The sequence below is a fragment of the Sinocyclocheilus grahami genome, unplaced genomic scaffold, assembly GCF_001515645.1.
Source record: "Sinocyclocheilus grahami isolate Dianchi unplaced genomic scaffold, SAMN03320097.WGS_v1.1 scaffold630.1, whole genome shotgun sequence".
NCBI lineage: Eukaryota > Metazoa > Chordata > Actinopteri > Cypriniformes > Cyprinidae > Sinocyclocheilus > Sinocyclocheilus grahami.
Window position 1 is genome coordinate 619823 of NW_015505809.1, and position 14037 is coordinate 633859.

At 37.4% G+C, this 14037-nt stretch overlaps 1 protein-coding gene across 1 annotated transcript in view; it reads left to right on the forward strand.

Annotated features, from left to right (window-relative positions):
* The window catches only part of LOC107558039 (DNA-directed RNA polymerase I subunit RPA1-like), an 18605-nt gene extending 5454 nt beyond the window's left edge, over positions 1-13151 (forward strand). The window contains exons 7-26 of the mRNA XM_016241645.1: positions 993-1073; positions 1164-1269; positions 1423-1585; positions 2411-2578; positions 2667-2789; positions 3129-3356; positions 4619-4873; positions 4964-5155; positions 5321-5470; positions 8866-9049; positions 9138-9220; positions 10073-10231; positions 10364-10462; positions 10965-11117; positions 11460-11542; positions 11573-11609; positions 12445-12605; positions 12681-12810; positions 12895-13021; positions 13111-13151. Coding sequence (XP_016097131.1) covers positions 993-1073; positions 1164-1269; positions 1423-1585; positions 2411-2578; positions 2667-2789; positions 3129-3356; positions 4619-4873; positions 4964-5155; positions 5321-5470; positions 8866-9049; positions 9138-9220; positions 10073-10231; positions 10364-10462; positions 10965-11117; positions 11460-11542; positions 11573-11609; positions 12445-12605; positions 12681-12810; positions 12895-13021; positions 13111-13151 — 2723 coding nt within the window. The remainder of the gene's footprint in view (positions 1-992; positions 1074-1163; positions 1270-1422; positions 1586-2410; positions 2579-2666; positions 2790-3128; positions 3357-4618; positions 4874-4963; positions 5156-5320; positions 5471-8865; positions 9050-9137; positions 9221-10072; positions 10232-10363; positions 10463-10964; positions 11118-11459; positions 11543-11572; positions 11610-12444; positions 12606-12680; positions 12811-12894; positions 13022-13110) is intronic.
* Positions 13152-14037: the final 886 nt, after the last annotated feature.

A 14037-nucleotide genomic window follows, 5' to 3' on the forward strand; every position in this document is an offset into this window, starting at 1 on the left:
GAAGCAATGCAACACCCGCTGAGTGCCATGAAACGACTTGAAAGATCAAAGACAATTTTTAATATAACTCTGACTGGATTCGTCTGAAAGAAGAATGTCATATACACCTAGGATGACTTGAGGGTGAGTAAAACGCAGCCTAATTGACATTTTTGGGTGAACTAACCCCTTTAAGTCGCTGGGGCAAAAATCATTAGAATATTAAGTAAAGATCATGTTCCATGAAGATATTTTGTAAATTTCCTACCGTAAATATATAAAATTAATTTTTGATTAGTAATATGCATTGCTAAGGACTTCATTTGGGCAACTTTAAAGATGATTTTCTCAATATTTAGATTTGTTTGCACCCTCAGATTCCAGATTTTCAAATAGATTTATCTCAGCCAAATATTGTCCGATCCTAACAAACCATACATCAATGGAAAGGTTATTTATTCAGCTTTCAGATGATGTATAAATCTCAATTTTACAAAATTGACACTTAAGTCTGGTTTTGTGGTCCAGGGTCACAGTTTAAGTAAGACCGTACTTTGCTGTTTGGTGGTCATTCAACATCAAACCACCATTACTGTATCAATGTGTCGGTGGTCAATAGATGCAGATTATAAAGTTTTTTGGGTTTCTTCTTACCACATAAGAGCAGAAGATAATGTTAAAAAAAGTTATATAGTTGTATTCTTTATGGGTGAGGACTTGAATGGAGTAATAATGCCTGATAATAAAGGATTTCATCAGTAAATTTATAGTATAACAAACTCTATTATACTGGATAGCGAATTTTGCAATTATTTTGAAAATAACATTTTCTAAATAAATGCAATCAGTGACGATATGTTAACTTCGAAATGATTTTAAAATATTTAACATGTATGCAGTCAATGAAAGACAGAAACTGCATTAAATGTAATCCTGTATTTTAGCAGTGTAAATGCAGATCTACAGTGGGTTTACGCTTTGCGAGTATCTACAGTATTTGTGTTTGCTTCCAGATGATTCACTGATTACCAAACGTGGATTCTTGACACCAAGTTTGCTACGAGAACACGTCATCAAACTCTGGGAGAAAGAAGGTAAGATGGGTTGAGTTTAATTCCCATTTTCTTTCTAGATTTCGTAATGCAAACAAAAGGTTTTTTAAATGTATCATTTTGATTCTCTAGGTTTCTTCCTGAAGCATCTGTTCTCAGGGTTTGACATGAACAACTCCGAGAAAGGCTTCAGTCCTGAAGTTTTCTTTTTGGAGTTGCTTGTGGTTCCTCCATGCAGGTAAGTTTATCACTGTATGTACAATGTCCTGTATACAACAACCTGTTAGACATTACTCTGAGATGATTATGTAGTTTCCTGTTTTTACAGAGAGATATTTGACTGAATGAGTTGTGTGTGTGTGTGTGTGTGTATGTGTGTGTGTGTGTACAGGTACAGGCCTGTTAATCGTTTGGGAGACCAGATGTTCACCAACGGACAGACCGTGAACCTCCAGGCCGTGTTAAAGGATAATTTCATCATTCAGAAACTGCTCGCACTAATCGCTGCTGAGAAGACCAACGCTACTGAAGATACACAGACAGAGATGGAGCAGGTGGGAAGAATTTATGTTAACAATAAACTAAATACAATAATACGCTAAATTTATTGTTATCACTTTGAATCTGAGTTATTTAATTTGTTGCATGAATCTTTCTTTATATATGTAGTAGTTTCCATGAAGCATATAAGGCTTGAAACTCATATAACATTGTGAGCTTTTTTTAATATTATTTTTATAGAATGGTTGTACCCTATTAATTTGGCACATAGATGTTAATTAAATGTAGAAATTCATTAAAATGTGAAAAAAAGAATGGGTAACAGGATTGCAAATTTACCACAAATTGAGCTGTTACTCAGTAGGGGGTAGTTTGGACTAAATGTTGGTTTGTAGAAAAATTATATGGTAAAATTTTCCATAAATGAATGCAAATAATATATGCATAATTCTGTCAATAACTTTGGTACCAAGGTTGAATGACAAATACAGTCAACACAAACCAATTTATAAAAACGAAGACAATTTGACCATTTATTTCAACTTCCCAAGTTGTAGACAGGGTCCAAAAAATGTTACTCCCTAAAGTATACATTTTATTGAATGTTTCTGTGTTTAACAGGGGAAATCCATAAAATCATGTGCATTTTGAGGAAGTACATTGTAAATCGTTTTACGTAAATGATCATAAATCTATTTTCAGGAAATTGAGGAAATATTGTGTTTTGTTGATTTAATTTCAGCAGTTGTATGTGTATATTTTTTAATGATAGTATAGTAAATCAGTTGCGATTTCCTTCCCCATTTCAAATCCATCCATTTATTTGCACCTCTCTTATGAGAAGTGCCATGTGTGTTCATGATCTGTCATTTCTTCAGTCTACAGAGATCAGTCAGATAGATCAGACCTTCTTAACGGGAATCCAAGGGCTGACTCTCACAGACAAGCTCTATAACATGTGGATCCGCCTGCAGAGTCACGTCAACATAGTGTTTGACAGCGACATGGACAAACTGATGACTGAGAAGTTCCCAGGCATCCGTCAGGTCAGTGTGTGACAGATCTCAAGGTCAGAATCCATTATGAACTAAAATAGGTTTTGAAGTGTTTGTCTCTTTCGAATGTGTTTCTCAGCTCTTGGAGAAGAAAGAGGGTTTGTTCAGGAAACACATGATGGGAAAGCGCGTGGATTACGCTGCACGCTCAGTCATTTGTCCTGATATGTACATCGGAACCAATGAGATTGGAATACCAATGGTGAGACTGGATTTTACCTTTTGATAACGTTTTTGATAGTGTTTGGGCTGACTGTTCGTTATTCTGCTTATTGAACAGCTACTTATCAAATAAAGAAATACATGGACATGACATATTCACCAAACAATACATAATAAAGTCCAGTAGCTGTAGTAATTCTCTCTGTACTTGCTTTGATATGGAAAGAGAGCGATTTCAGAGTTATATGAGAGGCATGAAAGTAGCGTTCATATGTTTTCATTGTTAGCAGTGAAATATCCAGTTTAGCAGCCATTGTACAAAAGTGTTTAATACTGATTTTGGTGTTTTTTTTAAAGTCGTTTGATATGGTTCCTCTAGGTTTTTGCTACCAAGTTGACGTACCCACAGCCGGTGACACCCTGGAATGTGAAGGAACTCCGGCAGGCAGTGCTGAATGGACCCAGCATCCACCCTGGAGCCTCCATGGTCATTAATGAAGACGGGTCTCGAACCATCCTCAGCAGCAGCAACCTGACCCAGAGAGAAGCCGTGGCCAAACAGCTCCTGACCCCCAGCACCGGCCAGCACAGGATACCCATGAAGATTGTGAGTCAGTTATCTTGACAAAGATGCACTGCTATTTGGGTAGATTTTGTATAATATTATAACATCTAGTTTCATGAGCCATACTGTTAGATAGCTAGTCTACGCACACTATAAGATCAGTTTTATACTATATTAATAATTGAATGTTGCTTCTAGGGGTGTGTAATATTGACAAATTATACCTTGATGTTGGATAGCCGACTCAGAAAGTTTTTCATATTCTTCATATTCAGTGCAGCAGTTAGTTCATAGCAGTGATTTTTTCAGTAAGGGGTGATATTTTCCACCTTAAATTGATTTCCTGGGACATTTTACTTCTATAAGATCAGTTTTTTCTAAACATATTAGATGTATGCATCAGTGTTTGTCACCTTCTTACATTTAATCAAAATTCAATTAGAATAATCAGACAAAGTGTAAATGTATTTACACTGCAATTAGCCAATTACAATTGCATAAATCATGCTATGAGATTTGTTTTAAAAATAATATTTTGAATATTTAAAATATGAAATGATTTTGAATGAAATTATACTTTAAATATGAAACTAAAACTGTCAGTTGGTGGAGGTGAGTCATTGAGTCAATTATTCACCCAATTTGTTCAGACTGATTCATTCAGGAATAAAGCAATGATTGCTGAATGATTGATTTGTTAAAAAATGATGATTGATACAGGAATGAAATGTGTGTTACACAAAAGTTCTGCTGTGGATTGGAACTGTTTGTTTTGGTGAAATAGAGCAAAAACAAACAATATGGACAACATTTTTTCTAAATATTAACTTGTTGTTTATTACTGAACTGTTGTGTAAAATCAGTGTCACATTTGCAAGTATGCTGCTATTCGGGAAAACGGCACACTTGCTTGTGTGTTATTGATTACCTGTACTGAAAAGTATGTATTTTGTAGAAATATAAAAAAAATAATAAAAAAAATCACATACATAGGTTTTTTTCTTAGGGGTCATCCTTACTATATTTTATTAGGCTACACCATGCATTATCGCCTGCACTATCAGTTTGTGTTTGGTTTTTGTGAAGTGAGTGACATAATATCAGCTTTCACATTGTTGAAACAACAGTTACGATGCATAGTCAACATATTACACAGCTCCTATCTGCTACACATTCTACTGTAAATACACTGTGAAAATATTAATATAGTAGTTTTGAATCAAGTGTACCGTAAATGCAAAGTCAACATTAAAAATTTTTTTATTTGTTGATTCAGTCCATTGACAATTGCTTCTCTTTTGTAGGTAAATCGGCACATCATTAATGGGGATGTGCTGCTGTTAAACCGTCAACCCACTCTCCACAGACCATCAATTCAGGCCCACTGTGCTCGCATCCTGCCCGGAGAGAAAGTGCTCCGACTACATTATGCCAACTGTAAGGCCTACAACGCTGACTTTGATGGTGACGAGATGAACGCTCACTTCCCTCAGAGCGAGCTGGGCAGAGCTGAAGCCTACACGCTAGTGAGCACAGACCAGCAGTACTTAGTGCCTAAAGTGAGACTTCATCTAGAAAAATTAAACAACTTAAATATGAATTGTCTTTCATTTTGGAAAACACTTCACTGGTCTCTGCTCCTTCTGTAGGATGGGAAGCCATTGGCCGGCCTGATTCAGGACCACATGGTGTCTGGCGCCAGCATGACCATCCGTGGCTGTTTTTTCACACGGGATCAGTACACTGCACTAGTCTACAGAGGCCTGACAGACAAGATTGGCAGAGTGAAGCTCCTGCCTCCCGCGCTCTTTAAACCTGTGCCTCTCTGGACAGGAAAGCAGGTAATCTAGTTATCTTAATGCGTGTGTGATCTGTATTGTCATCAGATATGTTTATGCATGAGTTCAGCCTGCAGTGTACCCCGATTGCATTCTTACAGATACCTTCCAGATGCCCAAAAACAAAACAGTTGAACATAAATACCACATTTTTGCTGCCTTTTCAAGGTGGTGTCGACCCTTTTGCTGAATGTCATCCCAGAAAACAGCATCCCTTTAAACTTGATGGGAAAAGCAAAGATTCCCAGTAAAGCCTGGGTGAAGGAACCTCCCAGAGCGGTTCCAGGATACAAGCCGGAAACTATGTGTGAATCTCAGGTAATCAAGGAATATACTCTATAATAGTGCTGTTACAGCGCACTAGTGTTCATTTCTTTAACAAGAACTGTGATGAAAAATATTTGTAACTTTTTGCATGACTAAGACTAGACAAAGATGAGACAATCAATAAACACAAACTATGACTATATCAACATGCAATATCATTAATGAAAAAGAGGAGACTAAAATGTAGTTTATAAAATAGAGGAGAAAAATATAGACCTCCATGGGGTTCTAGATGTCAAGAGTTTAAATGTAATTTGGAGTTTTGTGATCTCCAGAGAGATGTGCTGCTCAGATTAAATTGTAATAGAGCCAGTCTGTGTTCCTTCACACGGATGTTTGCGCTGTTTGCTGTGCTAATCTGCCATCAAACCTTCTGACTGACGAACTGTACAATCCCTGCCAAACCTGAGACTCAAACCCAAGTCAGACTCTCTAACCATTAGGCCACGACTGCTCCTTTATTTGTGGTTATTGGTGGCATTGCAATTAATTCTGATGACATTTCTCAAATGACAACAAAATTGAATTATAGTTTTGAGCAAATAATTGTGATTATAAATGTAACCAAGTTTTCAAATCTGGACTAAAATTCCCAGATTTTTAGACAACAAAAACTTCACCCCAAAAAAAAAAGGATAGGTTGACTAAATATGATAAAAATTTTAACACAGGACTGAGACTAAATTTAGAAACTGCTCGAAAAATTAACATAAGAGTACATACACCCTGCTTCAGTTTTTACAAAGTTAAAAAAAATCTGTCAGCTCTGTCGCAGTAGTAGCACATGTAGTCATTACACAATGAAGTTATGGAGCTCATGCAGGGATATTTAATAAAATATATCTTGTGTAAGAAAGATTATCATGATTGTTCCTGTTGGGTATCGTTTTTTTTTTCTTTCTCGATACCGGTGCCAAATCGATACTTCTAACACGGTTCCAGTGCCTGAACCGATACTTATTTAAAAAAATAAAAAAATAAAATAAAGAAAAATTCCCCCAAAAATAATGGATTGGCCATTAGCACTATAAACACATGATGTCTGTTTCATTCATACTGGATGCCAGAGGGCGCCCTCGCACAGAAAATCCACATATCCAGTAGGGGTGCTCCGATCAGGATTTTTGAGGCTGATCACAGAAAGCAGTATCTGCAGATACCGATCACCGATACAGATCTTTTTAAAGCCTTCTTTTTATCATTTATAACTATGTATAGTGTGATACTCCAATCAGGATTTTTAGACATTTATTCAGGGCCTGAATTTCATTTTTGAAAATGGGGGGAATTCCCCTCTTAGGTGACTCTTGTGAGAGGAGAAGCAGCATGGACTGTGCTTTCACACGAGTCTGCTACTGTTTGTGTACCACAAACACAACATTTATCCATTATTTTGATTTCAAATCCAATTTGCTTTCACAACGAAACACACAGCGCCTTCACGACATGGCGGCAGCAGCAACAATACTACAGCGAAAATAAAAGTTACGCCGCCTTTCTTTTCGTGAACATTTGGGCGGCGTTATGCAAATCTTCCCACACAGTGACGTAGATATGTGGGGGCGTGTTAGAACGAGCCGTTTTAGGGGGGCGTGGCTGACTCTTAACTTTTATAAAGAATATCTCTTTAGATTTTAGACTTTAGTCTTTGCAACTTTACAGATCTTCTTTATGCACCAAGAGCTTGTAACACTCCAAAGAGAAAGGAAAAATTGAATGACCCCTTTAAACTACTTTTCTTACGTTATCACAAACTTACCATTGACTGAAATGGTCAGCTCTACTGCCTTTCCTTTTGCATTTAAATCTTTATTACAAGCAATCCTGCGGTTCATAAAGAACTTTGTTTTCCTTCCTCCACGAGTGCCATCTATTATTGCTTTGTTTATCTAAAAGTGCTCTTTCCCTTTAAACCTAGCCAAAAAGCCATATGTGTTGACTGTGAAGCACAGTAGACTTTAATAATATGTATTTATGGTGTAATTATTACTACATTTTCATGTCAATCCATGTTTGTATTTACTGAAAACAATGCACTGTTTCTTTAATTCAGCGCTTGCAGCGCAGCAAACACTTGGTGCGGAAAAGATCTCTGCACTGCTGCAGACGCACCGCTCCTGAACGCACTGCCGCACCGCAACCGTGTGCAGTGAACGCTTTAATCCGTTAACATAAGCGTGGAAAAAATACGCACCACGTATGCACTGCAACCGGAGTAATGTGAACCTGGCTTTATGTGAGCGCACGAGTGCTGAATGGTTAAACACTGGCAAGAATTAAAAAGTAATGCAATTTATAAACTTTAGTGATGATGCGACACTGCCTCGATTGTGCAAGTGACAATTCCTGTGTCAACTGTGCAGCGTGCAGCTCGCTTATAGACAGACGCTATGTGGTGATTTGAAGCCATTTGCATATTTTGAGAGAGAAAGAGAGAGTGTGTGCGGTGATTCACTCACGCTGTTTGTGAAATTATGTCTCACACAAGGTTTTCAAATTACTTTATAAGTTATTTAATGAATAAATATAAAGGTGAGTACCTCACCTTCAGCATTATAATTATTTTACCCGCACCGGACTGAGACGGTGACGCTGCATATGGACAAAGGCATCGCTATTATAGCTGTAACTGAGTAAACAGAACATACAAACGTTTTGAATGATAAAACATAGACCATAAACAATCTACTGCAACAATATAGTTTATCTGTGTTATTAAAGCCATCTCTGGTATTTTAATAATAATTAAGTATATTTATAATCCATTGCTAATCGATGTATTTTTTAAAGTTCTATGGAAAATATTTTCTGCCTCATTCTGTGACAAGAAGCCACATCAGATCACAAAAGGAAGCATTTGACTGGTGTTGTGGAGTAAAACGGTTATAATGTTCTCTTTTGTTGGACAACAGGTTTAGAAATGTGAATACAAGGGAAGTTTAGCTTTAGGCGTTTTAATTTAAGCATGTTTAGCTTAGTTAACAGAAGGCTACCTGCTGCCATCAGAGCAAGTGTAATTACTGCATTCACGCGCTCCTCGGATGCTCTCATTTCCCGAGTTGTGCTTTTAAGTCGGAATGTGGAAACAACATGGACACTTGCGTTACTACAAAGATGTGTTGGATTTGTATTATTAGAGTTTTCCGACTTGAGTTCACCTGCATTTTCTCAGTCGGGAAATTATTTTTCATGTGAGGTGCCGGTAATGATGCTTCTTACGTCCGTTTCGGAGAACCAGAGGACAAATATTTCAATCGATGGCTCAGGCATGGCACCGAAATCTGCGTTCTGATTCGGTTCTAGTACATACCGGTTACATGGGTATGCCATATTGGTACCGGGTTTCGGTACCCAACCCTAGTAATGTAATGTACTGTGTTTTTCAGGTGGTCATTCGTCAGGGAGAGCTCTTGCTGGGAGTTCTAGATAAAGCCCACTATGGCAGTTCAGCGTACGGTTTGGTCCACTGCTGCTACGAGCTCTACGGAGGAGAGACCAGCGGCAAACTGCTCAGCTGTCTGGCACGGCTCTTCACTGCCTACCTGCAGCTTTACCGCGGTTTCACCTTGGGTAAGATCACACATCAATACCAGCTTATCTTGTTGAACAAACAAGGTAGAGTGGTATTTTGTATTAAACTGTATTTTTTTTCTGACAGGTGTGGAAGACATTCTAGTAAAAGATGGAGCCAACAAACAGAGAAGGAAAATTATCCAAAAGTCAGTCACATGTGGCTCCAAGGTAAATCACTGAAATTGACCAGCTCATTCCTGTTTCATAGGACCGTTTGAACCGTGTAGCTTTCTGAAAAAAAATACTTGTGCTGTCATTTAAGGAGGAGTTTATTTAAAACGATATACCAGAGTTTCAGAAATATGCTCTGGTCAAGCTTTAATGGATGAATTATTGGTAAAGTTTATTAATTATAACATGATTATTTACATATGGCAAGAAAATTAACAGGAAGGACAGAGCTAAAGTTGCTAAAGTCTCATTAAGAAAAATTACTTGGTTTAGTGAAAGTAATATTACAAATAGTAATAGTGTTTGTTCATTTTTGACCAGGAACAATAAAAGTGTAATTTTGTTTTTAATGAATTGATTTAAAAAAAATAATAATAATTTCACTTCAGTAGTAAGTAACAATAAAATCATTCACTTTTTAATGTTAGGTCTTTAAGCTCACTTATGTAAATTTCTCTATTGCTTATCAAGTACGCAAATCTTTGAAACTTTACTACAGTAAAAGTCTACTCATCTTTGAGTTGAAACATGAACTGAAGTGATCTGTGCATCCTGCTGCACAACTGTCCTAGATTCCATGCATATAAAATATACATTTTGGTATTTATTTCGAAATTATGACAAAGATTATGTCATAGTTTGATATAGACTTTTTTATTATTAATATTGAAGCACAATATTTGCTGTAATCTTACAGTCACATACTCCCACTCTCTATTTCTGTGGATCTTTTGCCCTCTGGATGTTTTTTGTCTCACCCCTTCATTTATTTGTGTGTTCGTTCAACATTGTGCTCGTCCTGTCTTAAACCAGAGATTCATATTCTTTTACTTTCTTGCATGAAAACAGGCTCTCCAGGCTGCGTTTAACCTGCTTGCGGCTGCTGGAGACACTGAAGCTAGAGAACGCTGGCAAGACGCACATCTGAACACAGACCAGAGAGATTTCAACATGGTGGACCTGAAGTTTAAAGAGGAGGTCAATCAAGTGAACAACAACATCAACAAGGTGCACGTCTATAAACGGGACATCTTGAAATTGCAGAGCTTGTGTTTAAAGTGTTTATTTTGTTTCTCGCTGTGGAATCATAATCTCTCTTTGTCTCGATGGGTTTCATCTCTTGTGATCTGTTGTAATCAGGTGTGCATGCCGCTGGGTCTCCACCGCTCCTTCCCAGAAAACAACCTACAGCTGATGGTGCAGTCAGGAGCCAAGGGTTCAACTGTAAATACTATGCAGGTAACGTTTCCTTCATTATCTGAATACAGCAGCGTTTTTTATTTTTATTACTTTTACAGTGTACCTGTGTGTCTTTAAAAAGTCTTAAGATATTAAATTTGATCAAACTGATTTTAAGTCTTAAATGGTATTACACAAGTTTTAAATTTCATTTTAGGTGGTCTTAAATTTGGGAACAGAAAATCATGAATGTGATGTTAAATTCCAAAGTTGATGATATTATTAATAAAATTTGAGCGCTGCTCAAGTCAAATTGCGGAGCTGTTGCAGTCTGCAATCAATGATGGCCGCTTTCAAAACGGCTTTGTTAAGGTTCAAAACCTTTTGTGTGTTTTGAAAAGCTTTGTTTCTCCCATCACTACAGCACTTTTATGCCAAGTGATTGTTAATGATCTACTGTTGATGAATTATGACAATGATTGGGTCAGGTAATGGCAGATGTTAGCATGGCATGTTATTCAGCCGTGATCTTCCTCTGAACCAAGTTCCTGTGTATGTGCAGATCTCCTGTTTATTGGGTCAGATTGAGCTGGAGGGCCGCCGGCCGCCACTGATGCCTTCTGGGAAGTCCCTGCCCTGCTTTCAGCCCTATGAACCTCAGCCGCGATCCGGAGGATTCGTAACTGGCAGATTCTTGACGGGGATCAAACCTCCTGTACGTTCAGACTGGACTGTTCTTGATTGTGAATGCAAAGTCTCGTTAGTGTCCACACTTAATCAAAAGGGTTTGTTCAAACCCTTAACCCCAAGGATTAAACTCGTAGTTAGGGCTGTGGACATAAATTATACCTCAAATCATGTGGCTTGTCAGGGTGAACACACTAGCAACCCTGTAGTAACCATCCTAGCATTATGGTGGCCTGTTTTGTACAGTCAAGCACCACTTCTTTTTTTTTTCAGAAAATCTAAAAATCTGACTTTTTAGAGTAATATTCATTTTGTGTAGAAAAATGAAACTTTGATTATATTTAACTGGAGGCTGTCTTTATATTTTCAGGAGTTCTTTTTCCATTGTATGGCTGGTCGTGAAGGTCTTGTGGACACTGCTGTCAAAACCAGTCGATCTGGTTATTTGCAGAGGTAGATCTGGTTCCGACTGAAAAACGCATTACTGCGGAAGAAGATAACGCGTGTGTGTTTGTCAGAGGTGAGCACAACTTGTTTCAGTGTTTACTTGTGACCGTGTGCTGTGTTATTCAGTAAAACATTTTTCCTCTCCACTATAGATCTCAAATCTTATTCATGGTCATGTGTGTTCAAATATGGCAGCTTAAATGACTAGTTCACCTAATTGCCATTATTTACTCTCATTTTGTTCCAAAAGATTTTTCTAAACGCAAATAAGGATATTTTTTAATGAAACCTGAGGTTTTTTGGTCTCTCCATTACAAGTCCACGCAACCAAAACTTCAAAAAGTACATAAAGACATCATATAAGTAATCCATAAATATGTGAATAAAAGCTGAAATTAAATCTGTTAATCATATAAAGCAAACGTGTTTTCCTCAGAACACTTGGATTTAAGCCGTTTGATTCAAATGGATTATGTTTTACAATGTTTTAGGTGGAATAGACTTTCAGTAGAGGGACTGAAATCTCTCCGGTTTCATTAAAAATACCTTAATTTGTGTTTCGAAGATAAACGTAAGTCATATGGGTTTGGAATGACAGGAGGGTGAAGAAATTATGATATCGTTTTCCTTTTATTGAGAAAGCAAGAACAAATGGTGATCAATAGCATTATATCAAACTGTCATATTGACCACTTGTGGTGCATTTTTCTTAGATGTTTGTGGAGCTTCCCACCCATTTCCCATTGACTTTCCTCATGTGGAAATATAGATATACTCCAAAACATCTTTTTGTTTTTACAGTAAAAAGAATGTCATACAGGTTTGGAAAGGAATGATGAAGGTCAATCAGGTGGACTATTGTTATGAATGTATAAACTTCCATGTGCACTTAATCTTTCCGTGTACAGGTGCTTCACAAAGTGGATGTGATAGAAACTTTCCGCTCGGTAGAGAAACGGAGCCAGAAGTCACGTGTTTTCAAACTCACATTCCACTTCCTGCCCCCAGAGCGATACCAGCAAGACAAGCTACTCACCCCTAATGAGATTCTTCAGTTCATGGAGCAGAAGTACGCTTAAAACAACATTGCATTTCACTGCAGAGGATTTCCCTGATGTCTCACAGGCTTATTTGTACGTTACAGATTCTTTCGCATGCTATTGGAGGCCATTAAGAAGCTGAGTGCTAAACTGGCGGCTGTCAATGTGGTAGATACGCGCAAAGCCATGGCGAGTGACAATGATCGAGATGCCGGTGCCATTGCACACAAAGAGGTAGACCGTCACAACAGGCCGCACGTGTGCTGCTTACCATGTCTTAAACGTGTAACGACAGCAGTATGCTTGACTTCTCCTCAGGATGATGCCGATGAGGAAACAGAAAACAACAGGATTGTGGATGATGAGGCGAATGAAGGCGATACTGATGCCACAGATTCCAGGAGAAAAGAAAAACAAGAAGAGGAGGTATCAGAATTCACCCTGTGTCTAAATATATATTCATGTTCATATTGTGCACAATTCTTTTAAGCGGGCATGTACTTCTGCGTCAGCCATTTTGCTGCTTCATTTCAGTAAATGCTCTGCTTGTTCTGGGGAGCAGAATTGAGTTCTGAATGTTACATTTTGTCTACATGCACCATGTATTTAGGGAAGGGGTCTCCAACCTTTTTTTACACCATGGACCAGTTGGAAAATATATTTTGGAAAATATTCTCGCGGACCGGCTGGATGGGGGGGGTATTTTTACATCATAATAATATTTCACTATGAATTTATTTTTCCTGTATTTGTGATCAAATAAATGCCTTGATGAGCAGAAGAAACTCCTGGAAAAAACATCAAAAATCGGTAGTGTATATAAAGCTATATATCGGTCCGATGCATTAATCTGCTAATATTTGAACTATACTCGATTAAACAAATTGTGAAATAAGTTTCAGAATTTCATCACCATTCATAGGTTTGGGGTCAGTAAGATTTTTTTTTTTTAATTCTTTAACATTTAATCAAAGAAAAAATGCATCATAGGTTTCCATTAAAATGTGAAGCAGCACAGCTGTTTTCAACATTGATGATAAGAAATATTTATTGAGCACCAAATCAACATATTAGAATGATTCCAGAAGGATTAGGTGACACTGTAATGGCTGTGAAAATTCAGTCATCAGAGGAATAAATTACATTTTAAAATATATTAAAATAGAAAAGTTATTTTAATAGTGGTAATATTTTACTATGAGCGTGTTTTGACTTCTTTCAAAAACATTTATAAAATCCAAAATTTTGAATGGTAGTGCATATATATTTATATGTGTGTAATGTAATTAAAAAAAACATATTAGTCAAACAAGTATCCATATGGAACCAAAGCTGTGTTTTTACAGCAAATGGTATCGGTGCATTCATATCCATTATGCATTGCTGCTTCTGTTTGACAGCTAACCATGGTCCTACCCCTCACTAAAGTGCACTTTGACCTCACGTCAGTGGTGGTGAAGC